The sequence below is a fragment of the Hippocampus bargibanti genome, linkage group LG20 (assembly GCF_051943395.1).
Source record: "Hippocampus bargibanti isolate YZ-2025 linkage group LG20, ASM5194339v1, whole genome shotgun sequence".
Classification (NCBI taxonomy): Eukaryota; Metazoa; Chordata; class Actinopteri; order Syngnathiformes; family Syngnathidae; genus Hippocampus; species Hippocampus bargibanti.
The window spans coordinates 1,239,491-1,257,861 of NC_142753.1; the positions used below are offsets into that span (position 1 = coordinate 1,239,491).

The 18,371-nt window shown below is 43.7% G+C and overlaps 2 protein-coding genes across 6 annotated transcripts in view; one reads left to right on the top strand and one right to left on the bottom strand.

Moving 5' to 3' along the window:
* glcci1a (glucocorticoid induced 1a) lies at nucleotides 1-16,758 on the top strand. Of its 2 annotated transcripts, XM_089023074.1 has the most exons (6): nucleotides 1-134; nucleotides 8,711-8,863; nucleotides 13,325-13,532; nucleotides 13,755-13,922; nucleotides 14,616-14,736; nucleotides 14,818-15,104. In XM_089023074.1, exons 2-6 carry the CDS (start codon nucleotides 8,720-8,722, stop codon nucleotides 15,101-15,103), a joined length of 927 nt encoding a protein of 308 aa, XP_088879200.1. In that variant the 5' UTR covers nucleotides 1-134; nucleotides 8,711-8,719; the 3' UTR covers nucleotide 15,104. The 2 variants fall into 2 exon arrangements, with proteins under 2 accessions (XP_088879200.1, XP_088879201.1); XM_089023075.1 differs by lacking the exon at nucleotides 13,755-13,922 and having other exon boundaries at nucleotides 14,818-16,758.
* LOC148882588 (uncharacterized) overlaps nucleotides 3,341-18,371 on the bottom strand; it is a 27,075-nt gene continuing 12,044 nt past the window's right edge. For 3 of the 4 annotated variants that reach the window (XM_089023072.1, XM_089023071.1, XM_089023069.1), the window contains exon 3: nucleotides 16,793-17,057. In XM_089023072.1, coding sequence (XP_088879198.1) covers nucleotides 16,798-17,057 — 260 coding nt within the window. In that variant the 3' untranslated portion in view covers nucleotides 16,793-16,797. Of the gene's footprint in view, nucleotides 5,862-16,792; nucleotides 17,058-18,371 lie in introns of those variants that run through there. The other variant, XM_089023070.1, reaches the window with a different exon arrangement.

Genomic DNA, 18,371 nt, shown 5'->3' on the forward strand with positions numbered 1-18,371 from the left:
TCGTCCCGTCGCTCAAGTCCATCAGCCCGGGTGCAGGCAGGTCGGACATCTGGCTGGTCCTCACAGGCGTTCACCCCACGACAACCAGGAACTCACCGAACGAACACACACGTTGTCCTTTTCAGAATACCAAGGTAATGTAAATGTGTATTTTGCAAAGCACCTATCATCGTTTCAATAGCACGGTGCTATGCTAAGTGCCTTTCTGTCGCAAATGGAGCGACGCTAGTACCAATACTCTGTCATAAAATAAGGCAATTTAAGCATGAAGCGGCAATAAACAACATATACGAGAGTTGAAAAACGCCACTTGAACAGCGTGTGGACCATGACAGTGTTGTGTTGTAGACGGTGTATTATTGGGTCACATTTAAACGTTAAATTCAAGATAGTCTCGAATGTGTTATTTTCTTCCCAGTGTTTGTCATCAGGCACAGCGTCTTGTTTTGGTGTCACGTTTTATCATGATGGACTAAGTAGGTCAGCGTTTATCATCACAATTCGGTTATGTAAATTATTCGTATGGCGAATTGCACCGTCAGGTTGAAGTTTGTAAATTTTGCTTGACGTTTGGTCTTAAATAAACAAGACGGAATAACGACAATTATACCTGATACTGGTCCAATATTTGAAAACGTTCTCTTTGCGCATGATTTGGCCATGTTGTGTTATGCTAGGTCGGTTACTGTTTAATGGGGTCATTCTAAAATTTGTGTGTGTGTGTGTGTGTGTGTGTATAAATAACTCTGGCTTCTTTCAAATGGCTTAATCAAGCCATATACAAAACAAAGTTTCGCTCAATCGAAACGTCAATAATACTGTCATTTTGTACAATTAAAAACATCCCTATCTAATGATTCAGCAATGTTACCTACCATTGTAACCTTGCAGGTAACCATTTTATATATTCTTATTCTCTAAGCTGGCCAGCAAAATCAACTTATAACATTTTATTATATATATATATATATATATATATATACAGTGAGACCTCAACTTACGAACGCCTTATAAAACAAACTTTTCATCATACGAACGTCAAATTTATGACGATTAAGCCTTATAATAAGCACTATTTTCATAATACACACCCACCACAGCCGGTCCATCAAGCAAACGACCTTCGGATCTGGCGGAGTGATCTTCGGCGGAAGCACACGACCGAACAGCGGTCCAGCCGGCGCTACTTTCCAAACCCCCTCTCATTGAATGCACACGTCGATCGCCTACTTGGAGCTTTTTGCTGATAATTTTACTATTATGCGACTGGAAAATAAACACCACAGGCTCGTGTTCAGCCTCAGTTCAAATGTGGTGCGTTACTATGAATAAATTGAAGAAACTACCAGCCGTACACGTCTACTCTGCTCTGTTTATTTGTCATCCAAGACTTGGGGTGCGTTCAGGTTCGAGAATAGCGCACGACTTCTTAGGACTCTAGGCTGTTTGGAAAGCATTGTGTAACTCAGGGGTCGGGAACCTTTTTGACGGGGAGAGCCATAAAAGTAAAATATTTAGAGATGTTTTTCAGTGAGAGCCACACGCCCGTGCGCGCGCACATACAAACGCTCGCGTGCACGCACACACACACGCACGCGCGGCCACTTTTTAACAAAATATCAGAATGTATTATTTAAAATAACTTTGTGATAGTAGTCACCGTTAACATGAATGGTTTTCCGTTCCTCGTGTTTGGTAAAAATCCAGGCAAACGATCGGAATGAAATTCAATTTGCCGGTCCAGAGGCGAAGTTACTGCTAGCTCGCCTGCACACGGCTCATAAGCTTCCACACTTGATATCTGCAATCTACTTGTCGCAGATGTATGTTGATGCTAACGTTAACATGGGGCTTGTTAAAATGTCACTGACATTCGACTGTTTCATCGATGGTATTGTTTCATTGCAAATTAGAATCAGAACATTTTCTCTCCTCGAATGCTCCGGTGCATTCACGCTGAAGTGCACTAGTTGGGCTCATTAAAAGGGGCATTTACCTGTTTCAACATGACGGCCTCTATCATCCAATCAAAATTGTGCTTTCTGCCATTCTAGGTCAGTGTCATCCAATCAAAATTGCGCTTTCCGCCAACTGCAGCCCCAACGGGAAATGAACGGTGAAAAAAACGACAATATGTATTTAGTTTTATCGGCGAGCCATATGCAATCATCAAAAGAGCCATATATGGCTCGCGAGCCATAGGTTCCTGGTCTAACTGAATGAGCAGGGACAAACACTTGCCAAAGTTTCTGTGTTGCTACACTTGAACGAACCCCCTGTCAACATGCGATAGAAGTGATTGTGATTGGCTAAAGAGTCGAGTCATGTGTCATGGTAAGCCAATCAGAGCTAGTGTTTTCACACACCGGAACAGCGTGTCAATAGTCACGCTAAATTGTCATGTGCGAGTTGACAGCTCGGGCGTGGCCCCCACTCGCAACACTTCAATTTCATTTCATTTCAATGAGTCACTGTCACCTCACCAGTGACATGATTACGATGAAAGTTCATCGCTATGTCTTGTGCTGGCAAATCCAACAGTCGTGCTTTGCACGAGGTTATTGTTAGACGCGAGTGTCCCATTTTATTCGCCCCGCCCGCCTTCTTTTGTCGCGTTTTATTCAGCGTCCGTGGAATCATCGGACTCGCGCCTTTTGTTGTCATAAAATCTCTGCCAGCACCTACGGGACTCGAAGTGAATGCAGATGACATTGAGGAGCTTGTTGCTGACCATAATGAGGTCATCAACACAGAGAATTTGATTTGCCTTCAAGAGGACAAGCAGAAGCAGGCCATTCAACAGTTGATGTGCAGGCTTTTATTGAACAGTTCCATCCAGAAAAGGCTATGAGAATCATCAACATGATGAATGATAATGTGATGCCTCAGTTTCGTAAGACCTTACAAGTCAGAAAGCAACAGGTGTCAATTAAGAGCCATCAATGACTATCACAAATGTAAATAAAGTGACTTTATTATACAGTGCAATGTATTTCTTTCATTACAGTACAATAGCACATTTATTATACATAGGATAAGGTAGGTTGTGTGTAGGTTTAAGGCTTATGTAGTTGACAATTATATTTCATGGAAACCCGGGAAAGGATTATTCCCATTTTTTTAATGGTTTCCTATGGGATTTTTTTTTAGATACACACTTGCCTTACACACTCTGTCTGGGAACCAATTAAGTTCGTAAGTTGAGGTCTCACTGTATATATATATATATATATATATATATATATATATATATATATATATATATATATATATATATATATATATATATATATATATATATCCTTAATTGTCTTATCAACAAAAGGACCTTACTTCTTTGGGACGTATACATACAAATCTGTTCTTGTCCATTTATCGGACATAACTCTTTCAACTATAATTATAAATCTGAATCCTTATTCAGCAATGCCAATGCTTTAAATCAAAAAGAGATCTCTCAGGTCTAAACATGGACATACACAAGCGCACATTTTCATTCCATTTTTGCAGTCGTCCGAAGTCAGATCACAAAATTATTTGTCCTGATCGCAGACAAAAATATTGGAATCCTGACTTCAAGGCGGTCAATTCTCTTAGTGAAAACACTTTATCCAATCTAACAAAAATACTTTTGCCTTCAAATTCACTCAAGTTCGGCCGCTGTTTATTCATTTATTTGTTGGCCTATTTATTTGTTCACTCAGTCTAATTTGCCTGCCTATTTAATTTAGTTTTTGTTTCAAGTGGACGTTATTCATCAAAGAGCTATGGGAAAAAACAGTGTTATGTCATTCATGAGGACGTCAAGCTGGCATGGTTGGGCAGGTTTCCCGATGAGACAGGATAGTCGTCTGAATGGCCCCCCGTCGAGTCCTCTTGCAATGACGAGGCAGTCTCTCGTTCTGTGAAAGAAGAGAGACCTGGGCGGCAGATTTACACGCAGGCAGGAACAATGTTTTTCACACAATACGTTCGTGAATGTTAACGCAACCGCCTTATTCCTTTTCTTTCCTTCTTTACGTTTATTTACCCATTCGGCGAACGAATCAATTTTCCAATCCTAGAATGTGGCTGTGAATCTTCCCCCACCTCTTTAGGGCAGAAAAGGAGGAGGGGGTCTGGGCAGCCCCCTCTCTCTTCCCCCCCTGTTTCTTTGTCATAGCGAAGCTCACACCCAGGGCACCCCACTGTGTCAACGTCTCCGCTCACACCCAGGGCACCCCACTGTGTCAACGCCTTCGCACAAGCAATGCGTGCACATATACACAGACACACAATGCACACACAGAAGCACACAAAAGGGAACAGACGAAAAGGACATGGACAGACGGCTCCTCCAAAATTGCCCCTCCTCAGCCGACCCCTTTCTGCCCACACGGCTAGCAATGCCGATAATACGCTAGTGTTGATGAATGCATTAATGTTACGGAAAATCCACGATCTTTTGCAGCTGCAATTAAACAAAATAGAACACTTAATCGTCCTAATTGGAACAAGTTCCTAAAACGCCCTTGCTTGGAAAATCCCCCGTCTTATAGCTCATTTCGGTAGCCGGGCGTACGGTAGCAGACGGCATAATCCGTATCGGCATTAGCGTCACGCGCAGAACCTCTACGCATGGGCTCGAATTAAAATGGTCCGCCTTGAACACTGTAATTCGTATTACTAGCCCCAGATACGCAGATTAATCGTAATTAGAATTTCTTTGGCCGAAAAAAATCTTATCAATCCATTCATCCAACATAGCTGCATGCTAGCGCCGCCACTCACCTACACATACACACACACACACACAATGTACACGCACGCACACACAGCTCCTCCAAAATGGTCTTATAACTCTCTGCGGTCTGCCAGGCGCGCGGTAGCAGACGTTGTAATCCGTAAAGGCCTCACGAGTCACGCGCAGAAACTCCACGCCTGGGCTCGGCTAAAAACGGTCCACCTCACCAATTTCATCTGCCCACAAGCGAACCGATACGCAGATCAACCGTAATTAGAATTCCTTGGCCAAAAAAATTCTTCCCAATCCATTCATTCAACATAGCTGCATGATCGCGGCGCCACTCACTCGTTAAAGCAATCCTGGGCGACTAGCATCAAGAAGAGAGGCAACCCCACTCGAACACACTCAAAGGAAAAAGGCTTCGCCCTCTGGAAGAAACGGGGGCCACTCCCTCCCTCCCTCTCGACGCCGGTCCGCTAGGCCCCGGAGTTTTTATCAGCACCAATAATGATGGGTTAATAGTGATCGTTCCTTCCTGGTTCATCGCTTCTCAAGGCGTTAGAAGTGGGATGGTGAGATCAGCAGGAAGCCAGATGTTGAACAGAAGAAGTTATTTTAATCTTGGATTGGATTGGATTGGATATGCCTTTATTAGTCTCACAGTGGAGAAATTTACATTTCATCTTGTAGACAACGGAGACATTACGGCGTTGGCCGAGGAGGGACAGTAAGGAAAGAGACAGAGAAAGACGCGCTGATAGAGCATTTATAAGATGGACATAATAGGATGGGACGTAATAGGATGTGACCTCATGTATAGGCAGGCAGGATATGACGTATCAGGAAGTCCAAAACAAAAACAAACGATGCAAAAAGATGTTTAAAGATGTTCGTATAGAGAATTACCCCAACAGAGATCTTGGGCACTGGGACCAGGCATGACGTTTTCCACAGCTGTGGAACTCTGCCCAGCTTCAGGCCCAGGTTGAACATGTGCTGGTCAATGACACACAGCTGGTCGGAGCAGGTGGTCGGAGAACTTGGGAACTGATGTTGTCCGAACCTGCTGAAAGCCTTGTCCCCCATCGTGCTGAAACGGGGTGGGGGCAAACAGAGGTGTAGGGAGGATGAGGATCTGAGGGAACAGAAATTTGAAGGTCAGATAGGTATGGGGGAGAAAGGGAATGGATGACGTTAAATGTATAAAGAAGTATTTTGAAGTCAATTCTAAGTTTGATTGGAGCTCTTGGAGGACAGGGTTGATGTGGTCCTTATGGTCTTTTGACAGCGAGTTCTTGTACAATGCTGAGAGAAGTGGTTGCTCTCTGTGCTGCAGCAAATAAACATCCCACTTGTTCAATCTAAACAAGAAGGACCATCTGGAGTCTTTAGTCTTCATCGCAAACACATTACAGAGTTGGCAGGTTGCCACCATAGCGGTCCCAGCCGTAGAAAAAAAAGGGTCTGGCGGTCGTAGTCGTAAGTGCGGGTGGTCGTAACTCGCACCGGTCGTAAATTGGATGTTACCTGTGTTTCGGATTATAAGGTGCACCTGAGCATAAGGCGCACCTCCAATGAATGACATGTTTTAAAAAGTTTTATACATATAAGCCACACCACATTAGAAGACGCAATAGTAGACACGTTATGTACCTATTAGACGGTGCTGCGTTAAAGGGAACGTCAACAAAATAATCACATTTCGCCATCATTTCCCTTTTTTAAATGTCTAACACAAAAATAGAAATTGCAGAATAGTATAATGTCTGGTATTTTCTGCTTTTTTGTGCAAAAGTCTCCACTGTGAGACTAATAAAGGCAAATCCAATCCAATCCAAAAAAATATTCCAGGGCTTTATCAGAGTTAAACACAATACAATAATTATTATCATTTTCAGACATGACCAATCTTCCTTCTTTAAAACGTTTATGTTCCTGAGAGATTTTCATGGAATATTTTGGCCTTAAATATTTCAGAAATTACCAATTTGTTTTTCTTGAGTCACTAAATACAAAAACAAGCAACAAAAAAATCTATTTCTAATAATTGTGCCAAAAACGCAAAATGATGGCGAAACCAAGAAAAAATTGTGCCTGGCAAAGTAATTTTAAGAGATTATTGAAATGAAACTGTGTTTAATAATGTTGAGTCAAAATCAGCTTTATAGTCAAATATGCTAATATGCATGACATACAGCACAGATGAAATTCCTGTCCTCTCTGACCCAGCGTGCAAGGCACTTATAATGACTTAAACAAACATAATAAACACAAAAACGCCAATTTGCCGGGAGAGAGAGCGGAGCCGTTTTCCTTCTAATTTCGCGATCAACACAGCGTTTTCAGACGAAACAAAGTACCAAAAATGCATTGTGTGTCACTTTCTCGGTCAAGGGCGTTCCCTCATCGATGTCACTCCGGCATCATCATCAATTCAAAAACAAGACTTCATGAATATTCAGCGTGAGTCTTAAAACGTAAAATATTACTATATGCCGTGGAATCTTTGTAAAATGCAGTCAGTAGAAGTCATTTGAAGTGATTTTACAAATTATGGACGCAACTTGTCCGCAGGTGTCGGTTGTCCTTTAATGTTCTGAGTAAAATGTCACCGTGACACATTTGGATACCTTAGGCAAGATGATATGGCGCCTACTTCCATTTACAGTGACTTGAAAAAGTATTCATACTCCTTGAACTTTCCTTCATTTTGTCATGTTCATGTTCTGACCACAAACAAAAGGGGTGCAATTTCCGGGCAGTCACTAAGGGACACCCTGAACTGCTTGCCTACCAATCGCATGGCACACACACAGACAAACAAACAACCACACGCAGACCTGAGGACAAGTTTGAGTGTTCCATTAATCTTGAAATTATATTTTTGGAATGTGGGAGGACACCATCGTCAAAACCCACGGAAAACACCAGGTCAACACCCAAACCACTGGCTCCCCGCGGGCTGCCTGTAATTTTTTGTAGAAACGCAAAACTTTTTATAATGTGAAACATCACAGAATAATGAAATATTGAACAGGACTTTTTTTCTGAGCAAAAACCTAAAATAAAATATTGCCATTTCACTCTGATTTATCAAATAAAAAATCATTAGTTTGTACCATATTTTCCGCACTATAAGGCGCACCTAAAAGCCTTCATTTTTTTTCAAAAGCTGACCATGCGCCTTATAATCCGGTGTGCCATATATATGGATCAATATTGAGCCGCAACAGGTCTCGTAACTACGGTAAAAATTCCATTTTCCCCCGTAGAAGAAGTAGTGCGCGGTGCATGCTGGAATATATACAACGGCGTCAACATAGCATTCAAAGCTAGACTGCTAACTGAGTGGCAGCGGTGGATGCATAAGGCTAACACACGTTCACCAAGACGGGGAGACAGCGCCGGACGACATACGCCACTATCTGCCAGTGGATCGTAAATGCCTGGGCTGATAGGAAGGCAGGAATTGTCAGCATCAGAATGTTTTTTACGTGTTTACTGAATGGAGGAAACATTGACATCCACTACTAGCACTAGCTTGCTGTTGTTAAAAGATAAACTGTCGCGAAAATACGAATACTTTACCTCGGAGAAAATAATCAAACAGTTGTTTATTCATTTTGGGAGTGAATGGAGTTGTCAGAAAGATGATTTGTAATCTATTAATGAAATTTGACTGACCTCTCTGACTGTTTTGTTGACATTCCGTTTAGCGATGCACCGTCGAAGCGGCGTCTAGCACCGAACGCGTAACGTAACCCCAGCCTCTACTGTGGCGCCTTATAATCTGGTGCACCGTATATATGGAAAAAGTTGTAAAATATGTCATTCATTGAAGGTGCGCCTTATAATGCGGTGCGGTGCGCCTTATAGTGCAGAAAATACAGTACACACAAAATGACTGGTCAATACACAATATTCAGTCGATGCAAATTTCGGTGAATTATGCTGTTTGTCTGAGACTGTCTCTATGCGCTTCAGCGGATTTACATGTCGAAGTCAGCCCAAATGCCACTGTCCAACATCACAGTGTCAAAGCCCTCAATATCCCGGGTACCCAGCAGCATGGAGGGCATCAACCATGAGCTGGAGAAGGTCTTTATCAAAGACAGTGGAGAGAAGGGGGAGTTAAAGGTAAGACTCTGTTGTTTGTTTGTTTGTTTTAATTTAATGTGATTTTTTTCCATTTCTGTTCTTTTAAAGTCGACTCGAGTTTTGTTTTTCATTTGTTGAGATTTGTTACTCTTTGGGTCATTATTAATGAAGCAAGAATCAAAAGTAAAAATAAAAGATTATTTAATCTTTGGGACGGCACAACATGAAACTGCCAACCCCAGAGGGGCAGGCAGCCCGAGGGGAGAAGACAAAGAGGAGCTGTTTGGGAGAGGTTTTGTAAAGACCGGAAGGATGTGAAGTCATGACCGGAAGTCCGAGAAAATAAAATGATAAAGATGTTTCAAAATGTGTTTGTATAGCGAATTGCCCGAACAGTTACTTTGGACCAGAGTTGTCAAAATGCGGTCCCGCATTGTATTTTCCCCTGGTCACAACGTTTATTGTGAATCACTTGGAACACCGTGAAACTATGAAGGACATTGAAACGACAGCATTACACTAAGTTCGACAAAACATTCAGTCAATAAGGAAATTAATAACGCACTGTGTGCACCTTACTAACCGAAAGTAGACAAACGTTGACGTAGACTTTAGACTGTCGTTCTCTAGCTTGCAGTTGCTCTGATTCTGTCTCTCTCTAGCATCAGTCTCGTTCTGTCTGTCTCGCCTCGCTCTCGTTTATCGAAAACACATGGCACGGAAGCGGAAGTGATAATGACAAAACATTATAAAGTAGTATAAAGTAAGGAAAAGTGTATAAAACAGTGGTGAGACCAGCCATGATGTTTATACTGGAGACAGTGCCAATGAAGAAAAGACAGGAAGCAGAGCTGGAGGTAGCAGAGATGAAGATGTTGAGGTTTTCTTTAGGAGTGACCAGGTTGGATAGGATCAGGAATGAGTCCATTAGAGGGACAACTCATATTAGAGGCTTTGGAGAGAAAGTCAGACTGAGATGGTTTGGACATGTCCAGAGGAGAGAGAGTGACTATATCGGCAGAAGGATGCTGAGCCTCGAACTGTCAGGCAGGAGACCGAGAGGAAGACCAAAGAGGAGGTTTATGGATGTGGTCAAAGAGGACATGAAGGTAGCTGGTGTGAGAGAAGATGATGCACAAAACCGGGTAAGATGGAGGACACTGATTCGCTGTGGCGACCCCTGAAGGGAAAAGAAGAAGAAATGCAAAAGTATATTAAATGTGGTAGTTGCGTTTTATTACTTGAAATTCAATTAAATTATTGCAGCCTTGGGGTACAACCGACGCCTCCGGACAAGTTGTGTCCATAATTTGTAAAATCACTTGAAATGACTTCTACTGAGCGTATTTTACAAAGATTCCACCGCATATAGCTGTATTTTACGTTTTAAGACTCGCACTGAATATTCAGGAATTCTTGTTTTTGAGTTGGTGACGATGCCTACCGTGACATCACGGTAGGTATTGTCACTGACCGAGAAAGTGACACACAATGCATTTTGGGTACTTTTTTCATCTGAAAACTTCGTGTTGATCCGTGTTGATAGCAAAATTAGAAGGAAAACACATAAATAACGCGATGGTGAATCGTTGTGTGTGTATTAGTTAGCTAGTTAGCTTGCTATCTATTAGCTACCTATCCAGCTGGCTAGCTAGTTAGCTGGATATATGTTAGCTATTAGCTAGCTAGCTTTGTATTTATTTAAGTTATTCCGGGTTGAGTAAACGCTGGCGCGCGTGGCTGCCGCTGCTCACCCACAGAAAAACTTATCTCGTCTCGTGAGGCTTCAGGCAGGGCAACTGCGTGTTCCGAGGCATCGGGCATGGCTAAAATCGTAACACATGCCTCGAACCGCGCTTTGCAAATCGTTTTTTCCGGTTTACTCGGCACACGCCTCGGCACAGTGGGGCAAACCAATGGTTTTTACTACTCCTATATATCTTCCTTTGTCTGTGTACTGCTGCTCTTGTGACAAGTTGGGCTGAGCTATTTTTACTCCAAAGTTTCTGACTGCACCAGTCACTGTCATCTTTATTTAGAATTATTATGGTTATTAATAATAAAAGGTTAAAACTGTTAGGTAACATTTTATTTATCATATGTTTCAGTGTTATTGTTAAAGGACAACCGACACCATTTTTTTGTTTCCTAACCGACATCAGAAAAACATTTTATAGCATCTAAAACACCCAAAACACAGACCAGATGTATGTATTGCATTGTATTTTGGGCAGCCGCCCTCATTTCAAGCTCATATAACTCCAGACCTATATGATTCGGGAATTGGCTCTTTTTTTCTGAAGGAAGAGAGTCCCAGGTTTCTAACGCTGTATTGGCTGTTTGTGCAGTCCTGGAACTCAATGTTCTGTGGGTCCTGGAATTCAAGTGACAGTGACAAGAACAGTGGTACTGGAATGAACACATCTCTTGTTGTGTTGTCATATTATTTGTCATTGTGTTGTCATATTATTATTTATTTTTTTGTTTTGTTTTGTTCTTTTTTACTTTATGTCACTTCCGGGTTGAGTGAACGCTGGTGTGTGTGGCTGCCGCTGCTCACCCGCAGAAAAAAATATCCTGTGACTGTCAAGTGTCTTTGAGAGTTTTGAAAGGCGCTTATAAATGAAATGTATTATTATTATTTATTTATTTATTTATTTTACATAACGGATCTGAACTATAACAGATTATTACAGGACGAATTCACCTAGCAAAAAAAAAAAACCTCACATACATGAATGTGCACCTGGACTTCTGGGTTGGGTGGTCGAGCCCGGTTCTGCTGGTTCGTCACAGATCGGTTGAAGTATTGCAGCTGCTTGTCGGGCCCGACGGCAACCACTCATTGGAGGAATCCACCGAATCACCCGAGAGATCACACTCAGTTAGTGTGCAGTGACGTTGCCAGTCCAATACTGTTTTAGCGTAAAGTGCTTATAATTATGACGAACACGCTTCGCTATGATTGCCGCTCTCTCCTCCATTTAAACATTGAAAAGAAGGCCGCCTACTCCGTATTCTTCATGGGTCGATCAGAGGCTGCTTTTGTTGGAGCAAAGCGCAACTGTTGCCCCCTCACGGGCAGGAAATACATTACCGACAGTTCTTAAATTCACTCACAAGATAGCCTGGGACTTGATCTTCACTCTCCCGCAAAAAAAAATAAAAGGAAAGAAAAGCAAAACCCGAATAAACTCAGGAATGGCAATCTAAGGCATGTTTTCAATTCTGGAATAAATTAGTGAATTGCAGCGAATGTGGTGTGATTGACTACAAATCCACTAGAGGATTGGATATGCCTTTATTAGTCTCACAGTGGAGAAATTTACATTTCACAGCAGCAAAGTGATGAAAGGAATGAAAGTAGAAAAACGAAATACATGAGCTGCTGGAAAGGCAGCCACTCTCGCGGCGCCGTTTTGAAGTCAAAAGAACAAAAAAAAAAAACTAAAGAACAAATAATATGACAGCATAGAGACAATATGACAAAACAAAGACACAGAGAGACATTCATTCTTCAGGACTTGCTGTACCCTCTTTGTGATGACATGAAACAGTTCTAGATGAAAGAGGAGAGGATCAAAGCGTCTTTCCACCAGTGGATCAGGGACATCATGGTGGAATGTGCATGTCAACTACAAGCTAAATGTTGAAAGCAAACACGCAGCTGTAGCATCCATTGACGAAAAGAGATTGTCTCACATCTCCTGTTCCACATAAATTTGCTTCAATTCCAAGCCGCAACAGTTCCACATACGCATCGGCGCTCTGCGCTGACGCTCCTTTCTTCTTATTGCGGGTTCCTCAAGCCATGCATCCATCCAGCCGCAGACCGTCCAACGGCACTGACCTTTCCGCTAAACAAAGCGGGGCTGTGAAGATGCTGCCCATTACAGGCGCAAAAAAGCACAATGGCCCCTTTGGTGTCCAGCGATGGCAGTCAAATGGCTCCGACATTCCTCCCATTCAAAAACAGTACTGGCATATTCATGCTGCCGAAAAGGCGCAACCGCTGAGCACAGTCTCCTCCTTGATGAATGTCGTGGTCAAAAATGCTGAAAAACAATCCGTATCAGTTCCACACGACGCACAACAACACAAAGTGACAAAAGAAAACACAAAACAAGACAAAAACAACCAAAAAAAAGCAAGGCTCATGAGAGCACTTGCTGAGGCTGCCTACTCGGGCGCCATCTTGGACTTCTTACCCTTATAGCTATGGCCCTTATGGCTAGCATTACCCTTCTTTCGTAGGGTAATGCTAGCCAGGAAATAAGGCCTACGGGAAGGCCTTGGTGTCACTAACTCGAAGTCTCATTGGTTAAAGTAACAGTTTTATCGCAAATGATATGCTCCAAGCACTGTTTATAACCCAAATGTAACCACATGTATTAGAACAAAATACAATATAACAAACTATTTGCTACAAAATAAGACAAGAAACAGAACTACTGATTTATTTATTTTTGCCTCTTTGCATGTCTTTCATGTTGAATGCAGTCCCTTGAGGTTCCTGATGGCCGTCGGGCGCCATTCCCTCCTCAGCAGCGCAGCAACTCCAGAGGCACTGACATCCAAATTCCCTCTGCCCCCGGGCGTTCCAGCAGTTGCTCCAGCCTGTCACCCTGCCCCTCACCTGCCTGTCCATCTGAATCGCAACACAGCAGTCCTTACTCCACAGAGGATTTACTCTATGATCCGGATAAAGGTTGAAAATGTTCTTCTTACTAAGAGGAATGAATAAGAAATGTGTTGCATGTGTGAATTTCTTGGTTACATGTTGGGAACTTAAAAATACATCCGTTTGAAAATACCACGTTTAAAAATGACATTTTAAAAAAAAGAATGTTTTTTAGGGGGGGTTCCAAATTCAAATTTGGTTTTGAAAAAGTTGAATCCTGGTCTCATCCCTCCCCGCCCCCCATTTTAGCTCGGGTCCTCTACCAGAGAACAGGAAGCTTGAGGGTTCTGCGCAGTATCCGTGCTCTTCCCAGGACTGCACTTTTCTGGACCGAGATATCCGATGTTGTTCCCGGGATCTGTTGCAGCCACTCGTCTAGTTTGGGGGTCACTGCCCCGAGTGCTCCGACTACCACAGGCACTACTATCACCTTTATCTTCCAGGTTCTCTCCAGCTCATCTCTGAGCACTTGGTATTTCTCGATTTTCTCATGTTCCTTCTTTCTGATGTTTCCATCACTCGGGACCTTTCCTTTGCCCTTTATCTATGACCACGATATCTGGTTGGTTGGCCATTAACATCTTGTCAGTCTGTATCTGGAAGTCCCACAGGATCTTTGCTCGGTCATTTTCTACTACCTTAGGAAATGTTTCCCATTTTGACCTTGGGGTTTCCAGTCCATACTCCACACAGATGTTTTGGTCGTCAATGCCAGCCACCTAGTGATGGCGTTTCATGTAGGCTTTCCCTGCCTGCATCTTACACCCTGCAGTTATGTGTAGGGTTGTCTCTGGTGTCTCTTTACACAACCGACACCTAGGGTCTTCTCTCTTGTGGTATATCTGTGCATCTACGGCTCTGGTTCTCAGGGCCTGCTCTTGGATGAATGCCTCTGTGCTGTCTGTGCTTTAGGCCCCCCTCTCTAGTCACTGATAGGACTTCTTGAGATCAGCCGCTTCGGTGTAAGGGCTTTTCCTCCCAATTCAGGGTGTCCCCCGCCTCGTGCCCAAAGACAGCTGGGATACCCATAGCCCATCTTGCTATTTTAATTGTTATTTAAATGATTTAATAGTGCATATACTTTTATTAATGTTGTCTTTTTATTTACAGACAGTGAAAGCAGCTCGCCACTCCCCAAATTTGCCTCCTCACCCAAACCCAACAACAGCTACATGTTCAAGCGGGAGCCACCTGAAGGTTGTGAGAAGATTAAAGCCTTTGAGGAGATGAGGTCTGAAACTTAGGCTCTGAATCTTAAACCCCACGTACAGTGTACGTTCCCCATTGATGTTGCCCTCACTTTGTATTTCAGTTCCAGGCAGTCCACATCAGCATCAGTGCCCCTCTTTTCCTGTCCCGACAAAAACAAGGTCAACTTCATTCCAACCGGATCGGCATTCTGCCCCGTTAAACTCCCAGGCTCTCTCCATCTCATGGCAGCGGTGCAGTCCGAAGAGCACGAAGACGGGACAGTGACAACGTTGCACGAGGCCCACGCCCAAGCTTCAACAAGCACGGATGATCCTCCAGAGGTGCCCGCCTTTCCCTCAGAGACTGCATCTCTGCAGATAGACTGTCGAGAAATCAGCTATAACTGAGCAGAGCTGGTCTCTAGTTCTAAGTTTTACCTTTGTCAAGTACAATCAGTGACTCTCCCAAAACACCTTCTTCTACTCTGCCAGAGTGGAGCCTCGGTAATCTCTACGCTGACCTTTCCGGTCCCCTCTTCTATCTCTACATGATGTACTATCCATCTACGACACCGACAACCATGTTGACCACCAACACTGACACCCCAATGCTCTTCTTCTGGCAGTATGTGTCTGAATTTATTGTGTGCAGGAAACATAGAGAAGAATGGAGCACTAATGTAATGGATCCCTAATTTTACTATTTGTTAAGGCAATTTGCTACAAGAACACATTTTAAGCATCGTTTTATTTTCTTAACGTTTTATTCTCTCAGACATCCGTTTTTATACATCTGGTCAATGATGTCGCATCCTGGCACTCTTGATAAAAGATCTCCCCCTCCCCCAGCTCGGGGTGGATTTTTCAGAGATGGCCGCCGCCCAATCTGAGGATCCGGACATCCACGAACTCAAGGCGACAGGCACGGCCCTGAAGCATAAGGAGGTGGCACTATCTGAAGGGGGTCCCGCTCTCCTCTGCGACGGTTCGCAATCGTCCCGTGGTTCCGCAGGAGTGGCGTCGGCGAATTTTCGATTCTATTCATTCCCTCTCAGACCCTGGCGTCCGGGCGTCAGTCAAGCTACTTGGGGCCAGGTTTGTCTGGCCCGGGTTACGAAAGGACGTCAGGAAGTGGGCAGCTGCATGCGTGGCATGTCTGCGCGCCAAAGTCCGCAGGCTCACCCGGGCAAACCTGGAAGCTTTTCTGATTCCGGCCAGGAGATTTGACCACGTCCATGTGGATCTGGTCGGGCCCCTCCCTCCTTTGCAGGGTTGCACAAATCTCCTCACTATGGTCGATCGGACCACTAGGCGGCCAGAAGCAGTCGCCCTGTCTTCCATGACCTCGGCAGATATATCGCCCTCGCGTTTCTGTCGTCCTGGGTTGCGCGTTTCAGCACGCCATCCGACATCACTTGGGACAGTGGCCCCCAGTTTGTGTCCGAGCTCTGGTCGACCATGGCACAGTCCTTGGGTGTGCAGGTACACCGCACCATGGCCTACCACCCGCAGGCTAATGGGATGTGTGAACGTTTCCACCGGTCACTTAAAGCCGTGCTATCGGACGGTATCTGGGTCGACCGGCTTCTGTGGGTCTGATGGGTTAAAAGTGATCGTTCGTTCCTGGTTCATCGTTTTTCGGGGTGTTAGAAGTGGGATGGTGAAATCAGCAGGAAGTCAGGTGTTGAACAGAATAAGTTATTTTAATCTTGGAGACAGCAGAGACATTGTGAGGTCGGTTGAGGAGGGGCAGAGAGGAAGAGAGAGAAAGACGCACTGGAGAGCATTCATATAAGACAGACAGGATGCGACGTAATAGGATGTGACATAATGGGATGTGACATCATGTAAAGGCAGGCAGGATATGACTTATCAGGAAGTCCAAAACGATGCAAAACGATCTTTAAAGATGTTCGCAATTCGAATTACCCCAACATATCTCCCTTAGCGAACATATCTAACATCGGTGGAGGTGAATAGAAAGAAGAAAGAAAACAGAAAAGAAAATCACAAAATAAAACAATCACAATGTAAACAATCTCTAATTAAAGTCATGTCATTCTCAGTCAACAGTCAAATCTTCACAGCATTCTGGATGGTGATCACCAGGACGAGATGGAACGAAATTGTTTGTAGCATTTATCGCAAGCAGGCCCCAGGGTGTGATACGGATGAGCGGGTGACTGGGAAAAGGGTGTGATTTGTCGATGCGGCTCCAGTGACGTGCTCCGGGAATCTCCTTGACGAACGATGTCCTCGCGAAAGAGGAAGCTTGTGGTTTCTAAGACGGCTAGCAGCTCCGCGAACGGTCCATCCCACGTTGGTGTGGCCCACGTCATTCTCTTCAGACCGTAGCCTCGTTCTGTGAGCAACAAAAAGAAGACTTGTGCCAGGTCACATGTTGACAGGATGGATTCATTCTACACAACACATTTTCTGGGCGTTTCTTTCCCTGTCAAAGTCTGTCTCATCGTTAAGGCTCTGCAATTCATTCTCCCACAGAAATGGCAGTAAATCATTGTTAAATGTTAGTTGGTTAGTACATGTTAGTGGTTAGTGAGTCTGCATTTCTTGGAGGGCACAAACTTTCTTGAGGAACAACGTTGCAGCCAACTGCACTCATTACCAAAAGTGAAAATTTTGGTAATGGGGATTTGAGGTATTTATCGTCACTCTCCCCTGTTTAGACACGAAAAGTCTCAATTTGACAACTGGGAACGTGATTGCATAGAAAACACAACCCGTTTCGCAGATGTATCAATTTGCAAAGCACCATTTGTGAATCACTGCTCTTGAATTTGGAGGCCAAATTTTGGCATGTCTCTCAACACCTGCATGGCCACCAGTCCATGTGGCATTTGGCATGAAGATTTTCCACGTTGAGCACAGCTTCTCCTGCTGCTACTCCCAAGCGAATCGTGACTGCAAATTTTGTGTGGGGTACACATTTGCATGTCGCCACATTTCTTTAGCACGAGTTGGCATGGTCAGCAGACATTATGGCAATCTCATCATACTCGCCATTTGTCATTCATTAGGAGTGCACCGTTGACCGTCAGTCTCGCTTCTGCATAGCACATCCATCCGCGGCAACACAAACCAGTTTTATCTCCGGTCACCCTGGTATGGATGCCCAGGAGTTCCCTCCAGGAGAATCTCCTTCTCCCATTCTGAAAGAAGCTGGTTAGCGCTGAAACCCTATACAATATAATATCCGATTCCGCCTGAATCTCTGACTGACACCGGTGCCCACTCAACTTATCTGTCAATTCCACATAGACCGACTTGAATGGCGAGTAATTCCTCTTATGTGCACTGCAGTCAATTGCTTTAATGTTCGCTGCATTCAATAACTCTAATGTGTACTGCATTCAATTAATAATAATACCTAGTAATCAAATCAATCACAACAGGTTACCCTGCCATTTTAGTTGTAACCATAAACTACTTTTGAACTGACAAATGTCATCACCGTACGCAAAAGGCAGCCAGAAGATAATTTCGCATTTGCGGCTGTCTTAATAAACACTGGATTTCGACCATCGCAACGTTGAATATTTTTTGTTTGATGAAGCATTGTCACAATTCGTCGCTGGCTCCTGTGTTGTTGAAAAATTCCAAATGACAAAATCCAATTTGGCGGAACTTAGAACTATTTAACTCTGAGGCGGTTGGA

Excerpts from the sequence above, each read along its gene's own strand:
- glcci1a (XM_089023074.1), top strand. The coding sequence starts at position 8,720 with ATGTCGAAGTCAGCCCAAATGCCACTGTCCAACATCACAGTGTCAAAG. Across the intron at positions 8,864-13,324 it reads GAGAGAAGGGGGAGTTAAAG|TCCCTTGAGGTTCCTGATGG; the intron begins GTAAGACTCTGT and ends TGTTGAATGCAG. Across the intron at positions 13,533-13,754 it reads ACTCTATGATCCGGATAAAG|CTCGGGTCCTCTACCAGAGA; the intron begins GTTGAAAATGTT and ends CCCCCATTTTAG.